The sequence below is a fragment of the Bos mutus genome, chromosome 18, assembly GCF_027580195.1.
Source record: "Bos mutus isolate GX-2022 chromosome 18, NWIPB_WYAK_1.1, whole genome shotgun sequence".
Lineage (NCBI taxonomy): Eukaryota > Metazoa > Chordata > Mammalia > Artiodactyla > Bovidae > Bos > Bos mutus.
In genome coordinates this window covers 17736528-17757385 of record NC_091634.1, presented here as the reverse complement: position 1 = coordinate 17757385, position 20858 = coordinate 17736528, and the positions used below count along the sequence as shown (strand labels likewise).

At 38.4% G+C, this 20858-nt stretch overlaps 1 protein-coding gene across 1 annotated transcript in view; it reads left to right on the top strand.

Annotated features, from left to right (window-relative positions):
* UBA2 (ubiquitin like modifier activating enzyme 2) overlaps nt 1-20069 on the top strand; it is a 33576-nt gene extending 13507 nt beyond the window's left edge. The window contains exons 7-17 of the mRNA XM_070387980.1: nt 66-133; nt 601-722; nt 3370-3469; nt 4378-4544; nt 6472-6565; nt 6660-6776; nt 9109-9263; nt 10843-10939; nt 13646-13751; nt 15237-15373; nt 17057-20069. Of these exons, the coding sequence (XP_070244081.1) occupies nt 66-133; nt 601-722; nt 3370-3469; nt 4378-4544; nt 6472-6565; nt 6660-6776; nt 9109-9263; nt 10843-10939; nt 13646-13751; nt 15237-15373; nt 17057-17238 (1345 nt within the window). The 3' untranslated portion in view covers nt 17239-20069. The remainder of the gene's footprint in view (nt 1-65; nt 134-600; nt 723-3369; nt 3470-4377; nt 4545-6471; nt 6566-6659; nt 6777-9108; nt 9264-10842; nt 10940-13645; nt 13752-15236; nt 15374-17056) is intronic.
* Nucleotides 20070-20858: the final 789 nt, after the last annotated feature.

Here is a 20858-nt window from a genome sequence, read left to right as displayed (position 1 = left end):
GGAAAAGGTATCATTTGTTCAGAATATTTTGGTGTACATAAATATTTACTATTCTTAAATTATAGCCAGTTGTTTGGAGAAGAAGATGCTGATCAAGAAGTATCTCCTGACAGAGCTGACCCTGAAGCTTCCTGTGAGTAAACTAGTTGGGATATATTTTTTTTTATTGACGACTACTGTCTTTATTTTGCTAATTTAATATTGGTAGCTTAAGGCAGGGGGAGGGGGAAATAATTGCTGTTATATGCTAGATAATGTGTTATGTTCTTGTTTCATCTTTAAATGATGTTTTAAAAAATGAGTCGTGCCATTTTACTTGTGAAGAAACATGCTGCAGAGAAATCTCACAAATCTAGTAAATAGAGCTGGGCAGGAGTTGTTCCCAGGTCTGTACTTGAACTACTCTGCATGTGGCCTTCAGAAACTGAAGTAGAAAAAAATGGTGATGAGCATGTTCTAATTCTTTCTCCTTGAATTCAGAATGTTTCACATGCTAGTGGCTTCCATGAGTGACCCCATGCCACCACACCCCTCAAAGGTGGATGAGAGATTCATTCTACACGAACTACAGTTGAAAATAAACTAGTGTTTGTTTTGTAGGGGAACCAATGGAAGCCGAAGCCAGAGCCAGAGCATCTAATGAAGATGGTGACATTAAACGTGTTTCCACCAAGGAATGGGCTAAATCAACTGGATATGATCCAGTTAAACTTTTTACCAAGGTTAGGATTACCGTTTTTATAACTGTGGATCCATTTTTATTACCCTGTTTTAAGCTAGTGTGTGATTTAATTGGGCTTCCCAGGTGGCACGGTGGTAAAGAATCTGCCTGCCAATGCAGTAGACATGAGTTTGATCCCCGGACTGGGAAGATCCCCGGGAGAAGGAAATGGTAACCCACTCCAGTATTATTGACTGAGAAATCCCATGGACAGAGGAGCCTGGTGGGCTACAGTCCATGGGGTTGCAAAGAGTCGAACACCACTGGGTACACACAGAGAACACAGCATTGTCTTAGTGAATTCATTGTGATGTAGTTGGGATAAACCGATTTGAAATTTTAACATGAATACTAAATCAGTATAGCATCTTTATAGAAGATAAAAACAGCGGCTTATTTATGCACTCTTATCTTTCCTTCCCTCACTTTCACTGGTTTTCTTTATATAACTCACCTTTGGTTTCTCCTGTTCTCTTCTTTACATTCCTTTGCTGATTTTGATTATGCTTAAAATCAAATGTGCTTAACTCTGTTATGGATAGTGACAGTATTTTCTAAACTAGTGTCTATATACCTATTTCCATCCCAATTTGAGCATTTGAACGCCAGAATAATCTGAAGTATGTCTCTAATCTGTTGTGCAACAGGTAACTTTAAGTATCTGCTGTGTGCCACACACTTAAAGTACAGAAGCTTTAACAGTGACGGAGACAGAAAATAGGGTCCCAGCTTTTTGTAGGGGAGAGAACTCAGAGTCTAGAAGGGAAGTCAAACATTGAACAAGCAGTTTTGAGTTCAGGGTGTAATGAGATTAAGTTCAAATGTATTGGAACCTGTAATAATAAGTAGACTTAACCCTCCTTGTTATTAAACATTATTACTGACTGGAATGAGGGTCCAGAAGAGGCTGTCCAGAGGAAATGACATTTCAACTCCAGATTTCAACGAGTAAGGGTGGGGATGAGAATGCAGCATGTAGAAAGTCAGTCTCAGGTTGAAGAACTGAAATAATTCCCATTAAAAGGGAGAGTGGAAGGAGGACTGTAAAGGTAAGCTGAGACTCTATCTGGCAGGATTTTCTAGGTCATGATAAGGATATTACACCAAGACAGTGGGAATCCATTGAAGGGTAGTCTGTAGGGTCAGTATAAGGTATAGGAAATATGCAGTGCACTCTTGTAGGACCTGGTGTTCCTCTTGTAACCAGTATGGGACAGTGCCTTCTGCAGTAATTGGAAGTAGAACCCATCTGCAATCCCATTGGAGTGTGGATTATCCATTTTATACAAACTGAACTTTGTATAACATGAGAAACCAAGAATACTTCCCGGTTTCCTGCTGGGCAGCAGGTGAATAGTGGTGCCATCTCTGAGGTAGGTGGGGAAACAGATGTGTGCATAGGGATCGGGGGAGTGTGGAAGGTGATAGACTTTGAGACTTCCTCTATGGAACGTGAGCGAGATGACACATGGTTCTGTGGGTAGTTAACCAGTTTAGAGATTTGGTTGAGTTAGGTTTATAGAAAGAGACAGAGTGTGAAGATCTTAGTATTTAATAATTGAACAGAAAAGGCTGTGGAGCTGGTGTTTGGAAATCCATGCTAATTCCCCATTGCCTGGCAGGCTTTACAGCCAAGCACTAAGGTTCCTCTATAAAATGTCTCTAGCCAAATTTGTTACCCGAATCATACAGGACCCCTCATTTCCTTCCCTTTGTACGCATTTCAGATGTTACCAACTCTGTCCCTGTTCCTCAGGTAGAACAGAATAACTTAACAGTACTCAGAGGTCTGTGATTTTCACACTAAATTGTACTATTATTTGTATATTTGGCTGGTTTTCCAAAGATTAAGGATGTTTGATAGATACTCAGTTGAGTATATTTTGATAGAAATAGTTCTAACTTTTAGCCATATCTAAATTCATATCTGGTTTATACAAAAAATGTGTGGAATAAATCAATAAGAAATACAGCTAAGGAAAATGTAAAACTATTAAAATCATCTGAAATTCTACCACATAGAAAGTGTGATTCGTGTGATAGTCTCAATCTATATGTGGTAATCTTTGGTTTTAGTTTTGAAATAGGAATTGTTTTGTGTGTTTGAGGTTCTTTGTGGGGGACTGGGGAGGCACATTTCAGAGGTGTTGCAGGTGGTTCTTAATTTCTGTTTGAGCACTTGTAAAATGTGTATGCTTTATTGGAAGTACCCACAAACTTGAAGATGTTGCTAACTGGTACCTGTAGGCTCACTTCTTGTGGAGTTGGTGTGTAGTTACTTAGTCCCTTGAATGGTATGATTGCGATTGCAGCTGATCTGAGGAGCCAGTATGGGGAAGTGATTTGGGAGGACGGGGTCAATCAGCACAGTTCAGAGCTCCCTTGCTCTGCTTTTCTCAGCATCTCTGATTTTAACCGTTTCAAGTGTAAGCGTTGTGTGTAAAATTTCTTTTTACACAAAGATTTTAGGTGTGCACCTCCCCCCTACCCCCCGCCTTGAGAATTGTTAATCTACTGTTATATAGCATGTCCTCAGATCTTTAAATCAGATTTTATAATGTGAAGTCAGCAGGGTAATTTTGTTATATTTTTATCAGGATAGGGACAGTAGGGTTCGTGGAATTTATCTTTCTTCCTTTCTGTCTTAGCTTTTTAAAGATGATATCAGATATCTGTTGACGATGGACAAACTATGGCGGAAAAGGAAACCTCCAGTTCCATTGGATTGGGCTGAAGTGCAAAGTCAAGGTGAAGGGTACATTTTTCTCTTTGGGATTCCTAAGTTGGAAATTCTCTCACCTGAAGTCTTTAAATAGCCTTGTTATTTCTTGGTATACAGTGGTGTACACCCATGCTAAGAAATTGAAATAGTTCAGAAAAGTATGAAGAAGGAAAATCACTGGATACCTCATCACCTGGAGAAATAATTACTACGAACGTTTTAAGGCTGTCTTGGTGATAACTACACAGAGACACAGGCAGTTGTGTGGTTACTTTACGTAAATGGAATCATACTATTTACATACTCTGACTTGCTGTTCTCAGTCTTTTTTAACCTAGTCCCTTATCAGTTAACATTTAATTATTTCATATTCTCCCGGATGTAAAGTGTTGTTCCTTAAACTTTGGGACATATTTGTAGCTTTGAGTGAGGAAAAACTAATGTAGTAGTGGTTGCTTCCTTACCCCTCTCTTCAACACATTGTGTCTCAACTTGCTTTGCACAGCAGTGTTTAGCATATTGAAATTTAAAAGGCCCCAGGAGATTTAGGGTGTCAGTTTGAAGCAGTTTCCTGTAGTTATCTACAGTAACAAATACTTCTTTTATGGCTCAGTTCTAGTATTGCTGTGGTAGCTTCCACTTATTGATACTGTATTCTGGGCATAATGCTTATTACCTTGTCTATATTGTATTCTTGAATCCTCCAGTAATCTGTGAAATTCTGAGAGTCTCACACCTTTCCCATGTCAATATTGACCATTTTCTTGCTTAATTTTGCATAATATTGACCAATTTCTTACAAATGTATGCATAATTGTATCATAGTGATAATTAATGAAATTTGTTTCATATAATTTTTTTATTGTCAGGCATTGAATGTTAAACTGAGTAAAGGAAAGATGTTAGGAGTAAATTTCTAATACTTCTTTTCCAGGAGAAGAAACCAGTGCATCAGATCAACAAAACGAACCCCAGTTAGGTCTGAAAGACCAGCAGGTTCTAGATGTCAAGAGCTATGCATGTCTTTTTTCAAAGAGCATTGAGACTTTGAGAGTTCATTTAGCAGAAAAGGGGGATGGAGCTGAGCTCATATGGGACAAGGTTTGTGTCGAAAATGTGTGGCAGTTACTTGTATATCAAATGTGTGTTTTAGTTCTTGAGCTATATCAGAACCTAGTAATGTTGGGATATTGTTTTTATTCTACCAGATTTTGAGGACATTGATTTTGTTTTGATGTTTTCACCTCTAATTACTACATTGAACTATGAATTTTCTGTATGTGAATTTAAGCAATATCATAAAACCTCATTTTAGATTCTAATATGTTCATAGTTTGTAACTGTTGACTAGAAAAATAATGTGACTTTACTGTGGTAAAATATTTCTCTGATTTAAGAAAATAGCTTTAAGAGAGCTTCTTACGTAATAGAGATTTATTAATAGAAGTCATAATACCCTTTTGGAGACAACAGCTCATGGGCCTTATTTGGCCTTGAAAGTAATAAAATTGCCTTACTATTGAAATAGTTAATAATGCTTTGAGTTCTGAGAGACTTATCAGTACAATAAGGATATGTACTTATTTTTACAAGTTAAAACAATATTTAATAGATCTTGCAGTTAAATGTTACATTTTGGGATTTAGTGAATTAATTTTACTTGTTTTTAATTGTACTCAATACTTTCTGTGACTATAAGTGATTAATCTGCTAAAGTTTGTATGTTCAGATTTTGGTAAAGATTTGCCATTAATTTCAAAGTAAGGAGAAAAGTTTGATCAGTTTTAGAGAACTAAGATAACTTTTAGAGAAGGAAATGGCAACCCACTCCAGTATTCTTGCCTGGAGAATCCCTTGGACAGAAGAGTCTGGTGGGCTGCAGTCCATGGTGTTGCAAAGAGTTGGACACAACTGAGCACAAGATAGCTTTATATGTGCAAATTTTGAAATGGGGGTTGAATCAGACATCTGAAATAAAGCTGGTAAATTTAGATTTTGGAGAGTTGCAAACATTAGTCTTTAAGTTTTGTGTGCTGTAAGGGATCAGTATTAAAACTTTTTTTCATTGTATTTTTATAACTGGTGTAGTAGGTTTTCATCTGTATACAGGGACTCAATAACAAAACTTGGAACTGCAAATTGTTACTCTCTGTGAGTAAGATCTGTAACTAATGGATGTGATAAGCCAGCTGCCTGGGGAAGTACCTGATGGACCCTGTTTTGGGTACTCTTAAGTAATCATTCTTATCCTCGCCACAGCCTTACAAGATGTTTATATAATTTTCCCCATTTAACACATTAAGCAATTTGGGGTCGGGGATTTATTTGCCTGTGGTTACTCAGCCAGCCAGATAAGTATGTGAAGAACCCACATCCTATCAGTGCTTTTTCTTTCATACTTGGGCGTTTCTGCATTATGGGCTAGGATAGTTTTTCTCAGTTCAAAGCACGAAACTTTGGTGAAATCGAATTAGAGTAGGATATATGCTTAGAAATAATGGCAATTGTAAAGGGAAAACTCTGTCCTGCCACATCTGAAAAGAATCAGCCAATATAGGAGTGCAGTGTTTGTGAAGGGAGTTTGGAGAAAGCAAGCAAAAAGAGGTATTCTAGGTATTTCTGAGGCTTTAATGAAGTAGCTTTCTTAAACCGGTCTGTATCTTCATCCCTGAGTTCTGTACTCATCAGACAAGCTTATTGACGATATGGACCCAGGGAAGGTTTGCCACCATCAGTAAATAGAATTGGTGTTCTGATCTGTGTACTCTTTGTCTCCAGTGCATTTGTGGACGCAGGAGTGAATTCTTAAAACCTGTTGGCTCTTGGCAGGCCACATTCCTGTATCCCTGGAGCTGATGATCCCAAGCAAGCCCTTGTTCACTTCTCATCCAGACCAGCCTTTCCCTGGAGGCCATCTCTTGTTCTAGATGACGTGTTAGAAACTTGTGAAAGTGCTGTTCTGAAAGCAGTACTAGCCAAATTAGTAAATTTGTGGGGAGATTTGTTAAATTGTTTAAATTATTGACAGGATGACCCATCTGCAATGGATTTTGTCACCTCTGCTGCAAATCTCAGGATGCATATTTTCAGTATGAATATGAAAAGCAGATTCGATATCAAATGTAAGTTGTTTGTACTTCAGTTGTGTCCTCTAAATTCTAAGTTTCTTTTTTTTTTTTTTTTTTTAACAGCTAAAATTTTTTTTTTTTCTTCCAGCAATGGCAGGGAACATTATTCCTGCTATCGCTACTACTAATGCAGTGATTGCTGGGTTGATAGTATTGGAAGGATTGAAGATTTTATCAGGAAAAATAGACCAGTGTAGAACAGTGAGTGTTTCTATTTGCAATTTTAAAATTAAAACAATAACATTTGGTTTAAAACAATGGAAAAGTAATTGTTCAAGTTACCTTGTGAGTTGCATGTTTAAGTAAGGTTCCTGGAAGTTACAAAAAGGAACACACATTTGCTTCTCTTATTTTTGTCTAAAATGGAAGCAGAAGCTAGTTTGCTCTAACATTTCTAGTTTTACTGAATTCTTACAACTCATTCTGTGGGTCCTTTGTATTAACTTTTCTTCACTTTCCAATTCTAAGAGTATTTTGGTTTTAAAATTCTGTTTGGTCACTTTATAGTACTCTGTTCTTCAGGCATTTTTGTCAGTCTCCCTTTTTATTTTAAAGTTTATGTTATTATAACTTTGTTATTTTTGGTTGTTTTAATGCCTGAAATCTTTATGGATGAGCTTATGTCATTTCTGTTAGATCTCTCTCATAGTGTTTGTTTGCTTATGTGATATGTGTATATATATATATATTTTTTTAAAACAATTATATTTGTTAACACTGTATCTGTGGTAATTCTTTAAGGACCCACTGAAGGTGTATTTCTTCAAAGAGGATTTGTGTTTGTTTATATCTGGGTGCCTGGGATTCTACCAACCTGAGACCACTTTCACATTCTCAGTTTTAGTTTCTTAGCCCACATATATATTCAGACAGCAAATCTGCATGAACCCTATCTTACTGTAATGAATTATAAAGGAAGATATTCTTCCCTCACGAAGCACCAAGGTTGAGATTTCTTGCTATTTCTGCAAGGAAGAAATTTTTCTCCTCTTTTTTTATCCTCCCCTTTATGTGAACATCTCCTATCATGAGTTTCCTGCATTAGTAGTGGTTGGACTGGGTTTATCTTTTAAGAATAAAGCCACTTGAATATTCCCTTTGGATTCCTGTTTTCTTTCTGAATTGAATTTGCATGTCTGAAGATACTTTGCCTTCATACCACTGAGGATTTAAAAAACTTCCTAAAAATATTGGAGCCAATATTTTGCTATTGTTTTAGGTTCTCCTTTTTGCAGTAATGTTAAAATAAAAGGACCAGTTTACTTCCAGAAATGTCTTTTAAAAACAAAAGCAAAAAACCTAGTCTAGTCTATGATGGTACTCTTAACTTTTCAGTGTCATTATTAATGCATTCTTAAAATACTTTTTATTGTTTCCATGAAATTTCAGGGTAAGGGAATGTGGAATCATAATGCCAGTCTGACATCTTGGTTCAGCTGTTTAAATTATTTTGGCTATCATGTTTTTAATTTCTGAGAACTATATTTTTTTATGTCTTATCTTTTTATAGCAGCCTGAACAAGTGTCTTACTTTGTCCTGTAACATTTTTCTTATTTCTTTACTTGCTCATCTCTGTTCCTGTCTTGAGCTAATGATACCCATATGTCTGGGCTTCCTTTGTTCCCATTTATAAATGAATCTCAGGATAGGTTAAAAGAAGTGTTAGCCTGAGTATTAGTAGTGTTAGCAGTTGTTTTTATTACTGTCGATTTCTCTTAGCGGAGTTACCCTCCCAGTGAAGATCAACCATTGTCCCCTATTCCAGCCCTGGCAGTACAAGTGTATATTCATTGTGGGGAGAGGCTATAGGAGGCCTCTGCCTAGCACTTAATGCCTGTCAAGGGATTTACTTCTTTAAGTTGGGGGGAATTGATAGGGTTCTTCTTCAGAGATTATTCATCTTAACAGATACCATACTACATGGTAGTTCCACAGTAAGAATTTGTGTATTAGCGTCCGGTGTTCTCTTGACAGTTGTAACTTCAGTGCAGTTTGTTTTTTATTTCCCTTGGTTCATGTAATTTTTTTTTTTTGGTTTGGGTATTAGGAAAATGGTAATAGTGCCAGACATACATTATTTTTCCTTTAGTTATGTGAATGTTAATATCACAGTCATCAGAAAATTAGAAAAGAAATGCAGCTCAATTTGGTCCTTGTATCTGTGCAAACATTAGAGAAATTAGTGCACTGGTCTTGTTAGAAATTGACTTAAAGTTGATAAGAATAACCACTAGGAAGGCACTCCAAACTGATTCAATGATGATACCACAGACAAGTATGGTTTGGCCCTTATTCATGCTAAGTTAGTTTGCAGAATAGTCTAGTTTTCAGTACAACAAGATTTCAGTAAGCTCAGCCTTATTTACAAGGTGGCTAATTTGAAAAGGTTGGGGAAAAAGTCAGCCTTTTAAGGTCTTGATTTTCCTTATCCTTTGCCATCTGGAAGGGAATATTTAAGTGAATGTTCTATGGTATATAAAATTATAACTCAGATTCCTGATTTCTACTTGTGGTTTTTTTTTTTTTTTTGCCAAAGATTTTTTGAATAAACAACCAAACCCAAGAAAGAAGCTTCTTGTGCCTTGTGCACTGGATGCTCCCAATCCTAACTGTTACGTATGTGCCAGCAAGCCAGAGGTGACTGTGCGGCTGAATGTTCATAAAGTGACGGTTCTCACCTTACAAGATAAGGTAAGTACAGAGCCTGGTTCTCTTCCACAGGGTTACTCTTTGTAAGAAAAAAACAAGTCCCCTTTTGCCTTTTACAGTGTACTGTGATAAACTAAAAGCCAGATAATTACCCTGAATACTGAGGTGTGTTCCTTTGCCATCTGTGTCCTGTTGACTTTTCTCTCTGTGGTTCCAGAATGTGTGTTTCACATCCCAGAGAGGAATAGGTACATTTGGCTAGAATGTGGACCACAGGTGGCACACAGATAGGTAGCATAGTATCTTCACAAGCAAATTCTGTGTTCCTTAGGTTTCTAGTAATGGTGTATTAAGCTAGTCCCTGAGGCGATGCATTGTTAGCACACCTGGATTCACCTGTAGAGCTTTGGTGTGAGAGATGGACGGTTAAGGTATGGTTTGGTCCTATAGCCTGGTCCTTCAGTTCCTCCTAGTATTTTTTTTTTTTAAATTAGGAAAGAGCAAGTGACCTGAATGGGTGTCACTTCTCACTTTGGAAATCACTTCACATAGTTCCTCTGATTGTGTACATTGTGATGTTTCATGTTTATATGCCTCCCGACATGAAGGACTACACTTTGTGGCCCTCAAGGCTGCTTGAGAATGAATGGCCTTTCTCCCAGAACTGGTTACATTGGACAGGTTGATTTGAACTTATGTTTTGGATGGAGAAGGAGCTGAACTTGATATGTTGGCCAGCAGAGGGTGGTTGCCCCTTGTTCTTTCTTAGGAAAGAAATGATTATAATTGGTATCTACTCATTCTTGAGCTAAAGGTAATTCCACATATTTGGAGTGTAATTGGACCTTTAGAGAGTTATCTGTTGTTTGGTTTTTTGGCTGGTTTGTTTGTTTAGGATCAGGTAAGATTTAATAGTATTAATCACTCCTGATCCATCTTGGAATTTGCGAAGGGGATATGGAACTTGGGAAGAGATGGAGCTTGGGAAGGGGAAAACTATTTATCAGAGAATCAGATTGATGAGAAGTTTTTCATCTATAAAACATCTTCCAGTATGGAGTTGTAATAGAGACTAAGATAAAATATGTCAAGTGTCTAACTTAGTACCTAATCTGCTGGGAAGGACAAAATACCAAGAGCCAGCCAAGAGTTCTTAGTCCCCATCTGGAGGAAGTGTTACCTGATCTTCATCAGTGGTCAAACATGGGATAGAACGTGCTGCTGCAGTTAAGTTGCTTCGATCGTGACCAACTCTATGTGACCCCATAGATGACAGCCCACCCGGCTCCCCCGTCCCTGGGATTCTCCAGGCAAGAACACTGGAGTGGGTTGCCATTTCCTTCTCCAATGCATGAAAGTAAAAAGTAAAAGTGAAGTCGCTCAGTTGTGTCCGACTCTTAGCGACCCCATGGACTGCAGCCTACCAGGCTCCTCCATCCATGGGATTTTCCAGGCAAGAGTACTGGAGTTGGGTGCCATTGCCTTCTCCAGATAGAACGTGGGCATGAGGTAATTGGGTGAATTCCAGTGGAAGGAGAGAGTTAAGAGCCTTTATAAGAAGTCTAGGCTATTTGTGGTCTTTAATTCCATATGTTAACATTTTGAATTTTTTTCCTTATAGATTGTGAAAGAAAAATTTGCTATGGTAGCACCAGATGTCCAAATTGAAGATGGAAAAGGAACAATCCTAATATCTTCAGAAGAGGGAGAGACAGAAGGTATTATACATTGCCTTGTTCCCTCACCCTCACCCTGAGTGAAGGGGTGCACATTAGTTTTTCCATTTACTGTTTACAGTACTGAGGATCACAGTGGTCAATCTGAATGGACTTTGAAGTTCCCATACCTCATCTGTCTTGTTGGAGAGTGTCAGGATTCTTTTTGGCTATAGTTTCTTGCCCAGAAATTTGGGGATATTGGGTCGTAAGTAATTGGAGGTCGTGCTTTGGCTGGCTAGTAGTCTGTTTTTTTATTAAAATTCTAGTTAAATATGGTTTCACCAAAAAGAAAAAATGACTAAATGTCCTCCCATTAGTTCTAGCCAGCTCTTTTAAAGGCTAGGACCTTAAAAATGGAAACTGGTCTAGAATCTAAGTGGCTTAAATGTGACCCTTTACCACAGAATACATGCGCTGTTGAGGGTGAGAGAGCATTTATTCCGAGCCTTTGAAATGCTGTATTATAGGAATAGTCATAGATACTTGTAATTCAAGGATAAATAAGATAATAGTCCCTGGCTATTTCACAGCCTAGAAGGAGATGAGAGATTAGCAACAAGTAGATTTAGTGTCATCTAAGAAATACTGTAGAGGGAAGGTGTACAAAGTTTGAATGAAGTTTTGTAAAGGGAAGGTTAACAGGGCAAGGGGGCATATCACAGGAGAGAGGACTCCTGGGCCAATTCTTGATGAAGAACTGAGAGGGGAGAGTCTGCAATTGGGCAGAATGAACAGCATCTGCAAAGGCGTGCACTTATAAAGCACTATAAAGGGCTTTAGGAATGACCAGCTGTTGTGTTTCCTGGAAGGTAGGGTGCTGTGGGGTTGGCAGCAGTGGTGCAGCTTGAGGATTTTGTGTGTCATGTGTGTAGTATATGGGTGTGTGTATCTTTCCCCCCGCCGATTCCCTGCTCCCTCTAGGGTTTAAGCAGGGTCGTAATGTGTAATCTGCAGAAGAGTAAGGCAAGGATGTGACAGTGGAGGTGGGGAGCCAGTTAGAAAAAAACTGAGGGAAGTGAGGGATTTTTACTAATGCAAAAGCAAATGACATTTGAGATTTGCAGAGTCTGAATGTAGAGCACTGGTGAGGAAGAGTAGCATTGTTAGGCTTGGACAGAACTATTGCCAAGACTCAGGCTTCAGAAGTGATGCTAATTCACCTGGATAGAATTGCTCAGAGACTGTTTCCCTTTTGAACATGTTGGGCTGTGGAATTTGAGTGAGTGTGAAAGAGCTTGGAAATGGAAGTCTGGGTAGGAATTAACTGGTCTGCAGAGACATTCCAGGTAGACCGAAAAGGTATAAAAGAAGAAGAAGAAGAAAAAGATAGTTGTGCTGTGCTTAGTTGCTCAGTCATGTCCGACTCTTTGTGACCCCATGGACTGTAGCCCACCATGCTCCTCTGTCCATGGATTCTTTAGGCAAGAATACTAGAATGGGGAGCCCTGCCCTCCTCCAGGGGATCTTTCCAACCCAGGAATCAAACTGGGATCTCCTGCATTGCAGGTAGATTCTTTACCAGCTGAGCTGCCAGGGAATCCATTGGATTATGTAGAAAACAACATAAGTTTTAAAATTATAAGCAAAATTTAAGAATTTAAAATACATTTTACTTTGTTTGTGCCAGGCACTGTGGCTATACAGATTCTATACAGTCCGTAGGCAAGAGCAAATTCTCAGTAAAGCAGACTGACTGTTGTGAGGAGACAGTGTAAATTGGGAGCTAAATGAGGAGGCGGTTTTGTAAATGAAACTTGAGCATTTGAACATGCAGGAGAGAAAGGATGGTTAAAGGCAGGAAGGCCCTGGAATAGGTAGGAGGAGATGGTAACACCAAAAGTTTGATTGGAGAGTTTATTCTTCACTGGAATATTTATAATCCATGTAGCAAAGGCTTATTGAGTGCTAGTGGATGCTTGGCATCATGTGCTCCATCCTGGGGCTATTCAGATTTAGCAGAAATGACATGGAAGAGAGAATTGAGTTGGAGTGATTAGTTTTGGGGGACCTCTCTGGCTGTCCATTGAGAAATGCAGAAAATTTATGTTGAAAAAACTATTGAAATAAAAGTTTACAATTCAATAACTGAATTGTAAAATTGGCTGATGGTTGATATTGTGGATAGCCTTTTTAGAAATAGTATATTTTGAACAATTCTAAAAGTTGTCATTGACTGCTGTAGGATTCCATATTAATTTGGTTTCAAAGGGAGAAGTTTCTCAGAACTTCTCAGTTTAGTTTCCTTGAAGTTTTGGTAGTTGAGTTTTCAGGGCTGAGTTCCTAAGTGCCTGATGTTTTAGTGAACTAGATTACTAGGGCCATCACACCCAAACACACAGGGAAGTGACATAAATAATACATTTTATCCTAGTTCCAGAGGCTAGAAGTCTTAATGAAAGGGTCCAGCGACGATGTTGGAGGGGTGGTTGACGGGTTTGGTTTCTCCTAAGGCCCCTGTCCTTGGCTTCTTCTAAGGATACCAGTTAGATTGGATTAGGGTCCACCCCAACAGCCTCATTTTAACTTAACGCCTCTTTAAAAAAAAGTACTGTCTCCAAGTACAGTCACATTCTGAGACATTTCAGCATGTGAATTTTGGGGAGATACAATTCAGCTTATAGCAGGGGGTTTATCTTGTAAAAACTAAGGTTGACTGCTTCATGGAGATATAACTAAAGCATCTAAATTTCTTTAAAAATTTTTTAGCTAATAATCACAAGAAATTGTCAGAATTTGGAATTAGAAATGGGAGCCGACTTCAAGCAGATGACTTCCTTCAGGACTACACTTTATTGATCAACATCCTTCATAGGTAGGAACTATTAATATTTTAAGTGTAAGAAGTTATTTGAATATATAAACTTAAAATTGGAGAGAAAATGTTTTCTTACCCTTAAATCCTACTTTTCATTTGAAACTGCACCATATATATGCTCAAGTTGGCCATTAAGTTCCCTGAGGTTTGACCTACAGAAAAATCTGAGAATCCAGAAAGAAATGTTTGAGGGTAACTCATCAATAGTAGCTGATCAGAAAGACCTAGAGAGGGTAGAAATGCAGGTGTGTGAATAGTTATAATCAGGGGTACATTCCTTTTCATAGTTGAACTGAATAGAAAATTTGGAAGGAAGAAATATCTCTCCCCTAAAACAAATGTTTCATTGTGATCTGGAACAGTAACAAGAGAGCATTAAAAATTACCATATATAGATTCCTGAGTCACATTTTTTTTCTTTTTACTTTATTTTATATCCTGCCCACTTTATTTTAAAAAGTATCCATACTGCTTGTATTACAGGATATTTGTACATATGTAGCATAGCGTAAATACAGATGGTTCTCCATTTGGTGTGCTTATCTGTTGAACAAGGTTGGTTCATGCTCATTGGTACCTCTAAGCTGTACCCTGGCTCATTTCTTCAGGTTATATCTAACAGATGTGTTTTGCCAGTGTTGCCATCTATACCCAAATGTACGGAACTTGTATAATTGTTCAAGAGTATTACATTATATATACTTAGTTTATAAAAAGCAGGAAAGGGCAGGAAAAACTGAATGTGAGTTATTAATAATAGTATAAAATGAGACAGGTGAGTCAGAGATAGGTCTTGCTGGGGGGTGATCTCTGGCCCCAATTACACACCAGTTGGATGTCAGTGGTGTGCTTGTGTTCAGTTGTGGAAGGACATGTACAATGAAATGGAAATATATCAGTTGATGTCTAAAAGAGGAGGCATAATTAGGGTCTTTTTTATCATATCTTTTAGCTCTCTGTGAACAGAACCCCCCTTATAATATGTAAGTCTTTTGTTTGACTTTCATGCGTTAAATTTTTGTACATGTTTTTGGGAACTCATTACAAAAGCAGAGTGCTGCCTGTGAAGATGGAGGAAAATCGAGAAGCTGTGTAACTCTGCCCCCAAACACTAAATTACTCTGGTTATGATCAGAAGAGCATGTATAGAATCTTTTCATATAGCTGAAGAAAAAATGCCTAAGAATTACACCAGGCCTCACAATTTTTGAGTCAAGTTTTCTGCATTAGGTATAAAAGTTAAAATTTTTTTCCCTGAATTGAAAGGACAGTGTTATTGACCATTTGAATTGAGCTTCCAATACATAAAAATCTATGATGTAGTCTTTTTTTTTAACTCTTTGAAAATCAGAAGCCAAATAAAAGGTGTGTATGTAGTATACACATTTTGAGGTTTGAGGACAATTTCTCTTTGGTGCGCCTTTGCTTTTGTAAATAGTCATAGCAGTGATTCAGTGTTATAGTACGTGATTCTTCTTACAGTGAAGACCTAGGAAAGGATGTTGAATTTGAAGTTGTTGGTGATGCCCCAGAAAAAGTGGGGCCCAAGCAAGCTGAAGATGCTGCCAAAAGCATAACCAATGGCAGCGACGATGGAGCTCAGCCTTCCACATCCACAGGTGAGTCACAGCCCCAGCCAGCAGTCACCCACCAAGCAGGACTATTTACAACAAACTGATTGTCTTATGAACATTGACCATAAAATAGAACTACTCACAGGACTACTAAAGGTGTGTGTTGGTTCGGCATTGTTTTAATGGAACTTTGAACGTATAACCCATGAAGATATTTAAGACTGGGTAAAATTTTTATAGAAAATAGATACATTTTATTTTTACAACTGGAAATGTCAGTGTACTAGTGCATAAAGATGGTTCATTCTGAGTAGTACTACTTTGGGATTTTATATGCATGTTTTTGCGGACAGTGAATCAGTGCATCTGACTATTTTGAGTGAACAGATGCTTGGTAAGTACAGCATTTCAGTTTTCTCAGAACCAGTGACTTTGGTAGAGTGTATCAGAAGCTCTGTTTCCTGGGTTTTCAGTGTTGGTGCTTTACTGTACTCCAGTGTGAATGTTCACTACCTGCACCACCCCCCACCCCCCCAAACACACACACACACCTCTTGGTTCTTTAGTGTCAGGAAACCAAAAGTTACTCATTTTTTCCTTCTCTGTTTTCATTTCTTTGACCCTGTGTCTTTGGTATTCTTTGGAATATCAGTGCTTCTTTGGTTCTGATGTTCTCCGAGCATTGTGAAAATGAATTTAGAGATCGTCTAGAGCAGGGTTGCCCAACCTCTGGGCCATCAACCAGTATCCTGTTAGATCAGCAGTGGCACTAGATTTGAAATAAAGTGCACAATAAATGTAATGCACTTGAGTCATCTCCAAACCATCTCCCCACCCTCAATCCGTGGAAAAATTGTTTTCCATGAAGTTGGTTCCTGGTGGCAAAAAGGTTGAAGTCCAGACTGCTGGTCTAGAGTGTGTGGGCCATGGGTTCATGACCCTTCGCCCCTGCCCTCCACCCCCACCTCCCCCCCGAAAAATAGAAAGGTTCATCATCCTATTTTGAGGAAAGGACTGGTAGTTTACAAAAATCATAATTTGCAGCGTGCATTTATTTTCCACTATGTGGCTAGGTTTTGGAGACTAGCAGTAAGGTAGGTACTGTGCCTTTGACTTAGTGGAATGTCGGGGGCGGGTGACACAATTCCAACCATAGTGTAAGTTAAGAGCATGCACTGTAGAGCCCCACTTCATGGGTTTTAATCGATCCCATCCTCTGCTACTACTGTGTGACCTTGGGCAAGTCTCTGTACCTCCGTTTCCTCTTCTGGAAAATGGATAATAATGTTATCTTCTTTATAGGGTGGTTGTGATGATTAAATGAGTTGTATATGCAAAGTGCTCAGAACAGTTCCTGGCACATTGTAAGTGCTATGTATATGTTGTTATTGTTGTTGTTTATTACTATTATCACTGCTACGAATATTAGGATACGCACCCTCCCCTTTTCTGTTGGAGAAATAGAAACAAGGAGCTGTAACAGTTCCTCTGAATTATATAATGCTTGTTAAAATTTTTTGTTTTGATTAGGAAAGAAATAGGTGCTTGTAACAAAACAGTGAAACAGTACAGAAATACGTAATGTATAAAGCAAGGGTTCCCTGAGGGTAGTCATTCTGAAGTTTGATGTATGTTAGAAGAGTAGTTTTTCATGTACATAAAATTGTAGTGAGCTTCTAGTCGCCCCCCACTTTTAACCATTTTTTTCCCCTTTTTTTCTGAAATAAGCACAAGAGCAAGATGATGTGCTCATAGTTGATTCGGATGAAGAAGGTCCCTCAAATAATGCTGATATCAGTGAAGAAGAAAGAAGTCGCAAGAGGAAGCTAGATGAGAAAGAGAGTGTCAGTGCGAAAAGGTCACGCATAGAGCAGGCAGAGGAGCTTGATGAGGTTATAGCATTAGATTGAACAGAAATGCCTCTGAACGGAACCTCTTACTCCATTAAGGCCTTCTGGGCAGAACCAGGTTATTTGTTACGTCCTTTGTTCCAAAGGGAAAATATTGACACCAGTGACTTGAAGATGATTCTGCTCCCTTTGAAAGCATTCATTTTGCTAGAACTATTAGAAACATTGCAGTATGCTGTATTGAAAGTAGGAATATAGTTTTAAAACCCTTTGAACAAAGTATGTGCATAACCAGTCCATGAGATGAAACAACACCGTGCATGTTGCCTTTTTAATGTAAATACCCTTCGGTATCATTTAACAGTTTTAAAATATTGTGGTTTAGTAAAGTTGATACCTGGTTATAAATATTATGCCTTTATTTTTGGTTAGAAGAAGAATTATTTTTAGCCTAGATCTAACCATTTTCATACTCTTAACTGACTGAAACAGATTCAAAGAAGTATCGAGTGCTATGCATTGAAACTTGTTTTTAAATGTTAACTGGCACTATGTATATTAATGTAAAACAGTTGTTAATTTACTCAAGTTTTCAGCTTGTACTGCCTGGTATGTCTGTGTAAGAAGCCAATTTTTGTGTATTGTTACAGTTTCAGGTTATTTATATTTGATGTTTTGTAAAACTCAAATACAACTATACTGTACTTATGGACCAAATAAATGACATCTGCATACTTGTTATACATGCCTGCACAGTTCATGTTTCTGCTGCCTTACTGGGTTTATACATTGTATTTGCTGCAGGCATACTATATTCTTTCCTTTTAGAAAATTAACTCAGAAATGGATTACCATAGATGAGTACTGTTTACCACAGATGAGTACTTTTTAAAAGACAGCTTTTAAAGGCATGTTGCTTTTTAAATGATTGTAAACTTTGGGCCTTCTGTTGAGAACATTCAAGTGATCTTTGCTCAGCCCCAGTACCTTGGAGTCGTGGATTTGAGATTCCACATGGCAAGTCTCCTCCACTCTGGGTGTCCCCAGGTCATCCAAGGCCCTTCTTGCATGTACCCTTCTGGGCCCAACTCTGACCAGCACGTGTGGCCAGGCCAGTCTGACGGATCAACACTCATATCTCCTGAACCTCCGAACGCCTGGCCCCTAGGCTGTTCTCCTGCAGATGAGCCTGGAGTTTTCAAATAACAGAAACCCATGAAGCTGATTTCCCCGTTCTGTACCTCTGCCTTGGTGTTTTTGGCCACAGTCAATGAAATTTCAACTTAGTAATTCATTATGTTGTTTGCCGTTGTGTAATTCTTACTCTGCCATCCAGCTTACGAAGGTTTCATTTTCCTCCAGAAAAAAAATTTTTTTGAAATTACAGAACTGTGTTACAGATAAAGATGGAATATCCTGAAATACCCTTTCAGAAGCAAATTTTGGTTAACTGGTTGGTCACTGATGGTCATCTCCTGTTTTGAAATTTTGAAATCTGAAGAGTTCTCGAGAAAATCTGAATTTTGGAATGCTCTCCATCCCTTTAAACCTCATCCACCCTGCCTTTTTCAGCACAGTTATCAACAGTGTATTTCTAGCATTTTGTTTATGTTTTATTTTCTTATGTGAATGTATAGTGGTATTAAATGCCAGTGTGATTTGTAGAGATGTGTTTCTCTCTTGGCAGACCAGCGGTTTTCAGTTTTGCAACAACTCTATTATTACTTTTCCAGCAGTTTCTGTTTTTATAAAATCTGGGTTTATCAGCAAAGCAGGCCTGACCGCAGTGGTCTTGTTTAATTAGACTAAGATCCAAATTGCAACTCAGTCCCTGGAGTGTGGAGGTACTTTAGATCTGGCCTTTGTATTCATGGTTTTCCCACGTGAGTCTTCTCAGTTTATGGAGCTGGAAGTGGGCTTGACAAGCATGTTTCCCCAGAAGCTTCAGCCTGAAACAGTCTGACAAACCATATTCCAGCCTCATTGGGAGCAGTCTGGTGACTCAAGTCTACCTAGAGAGTCCATTGTCCCAAAGGTCATGCTGCATACTTGGCAGGTACCATGAAAGGATTTGGTATTTTAATGAGAGCCTGAACCATTAACAGAATAACTGATCAGGCAAAGATCATCTGTGGATGCAAAACTCAAAAGGCTCCTAAGGAACAGAATCTTAGTGGAGTGCTCAAATGTTGCTATATAAACTTGCAAAAATGAAAAGCTCTCTGTCTTGACAATAGACTGATTTATCATCATTGTAATCAAGTGATCAAACCTGGCATCACTAATGGGACAACCTGGTATGTGCTTCCTGATAGGAGATGATGATTTGAAGGATCCAACACGTAGGCCCCTCCCCACCCCAAAGAGGTAACTTGAATTTAGCATCTAGACTTCCAACTAACAGAAAGCAGAGGGAGTAGAGAAATGAGTTAAAGTTAAACATTAAGGGGAAATAATTGGATGAATATAGAATGTGTGACATTCTAGAACTCAAGTGTAAAATAAATGATTCTTGTGACAATTGGAAATTTGAAAATGGAACAAATTGGGTGATAATGGATTTACTTTATTAGCTATGGTATTGTTCTTATAGTTATGTAGGCCATTGTCCTTATTCTTGAGAGAGATTAGAGATGAAGCTCACAATAACTACAACTTCTAAATGGCTCAGCAAAATACAAAATACAGGAAGAAAAACAACATTGGATCTCAATGGAGCCTATATATATTGTTTATTGTGTCATCTAACTTTTCTCTGAGAACTTTAATAATAAAAGTGGAGATATATTTTGTATTTTCCTTTAGTGCCTCTGTGACTTTTTCAAGTTTTGTACTGAGTATATATCCTGTGATTGGAATCAGAAAAGTAATAAAGATTATTAAAAATGCCAGTTGGAATGAGAAAGTGTTACAGCAATTCCTGGGTTGGCATTGATGAACTCAGCTTTACTCATCCTTATTGCTAGGCTGTGACTTAGGAAGAAGTCTCTTTTATTTGATCCTCTAGTGAAGTCAAGAGAACCAGTTGCTTCCAGTAGATTAGTGGTCCACTTGGAAGCTGCCATAACACACTTGGTTCGTGATCGATGTTTCTGAAACTCGCCTGTTGGTGGCACATATGTCTGAAGTGGACTTGCTCTATGACCCAGTTCAGTCAGCCATCCAGCCGTCTCATCCTCTCTTGTGCCCTTCTGCCTTTAGTCTTTCCCAGAATCAAGATCTTTTCCAGTGAGTCAGTTCTTCTCCATCAGGTGGCCAAAGTATTGGAGTTTCAGCTTCAGCATCAGACCTTCCAGTGAATATTCAGGGTTGATTTCCTTTAGGATTGACTGGTTTGACTTTGCAGTCCAAGGGACTCTCAAGAGTCTTCTCCAACACCAGAGTTCAAAAGTACCAATTCTTTGGTGCTCAACTGTCTTTATAGTCCAACTCTCACATCCATACATGATTATTGGAAAAACCATAGCTTTGACTAGGTGGGCCTTTGTTGGCAAAGTAATGTCTGCTTTTTAATATGCTGTCTACGTGGGTCATAGCTTTTCTTCCAAGGAACAAGCGTCTTTTAATTTCATGGCTGCAGTCAACCATCTGCAGTGATTTTGGAGTCCAAAATAGTCTATCACTGTTTGCATTGTTTTCCCCCATCATTGTTCCCATTGTTTCCTATGACCCAGGATCAT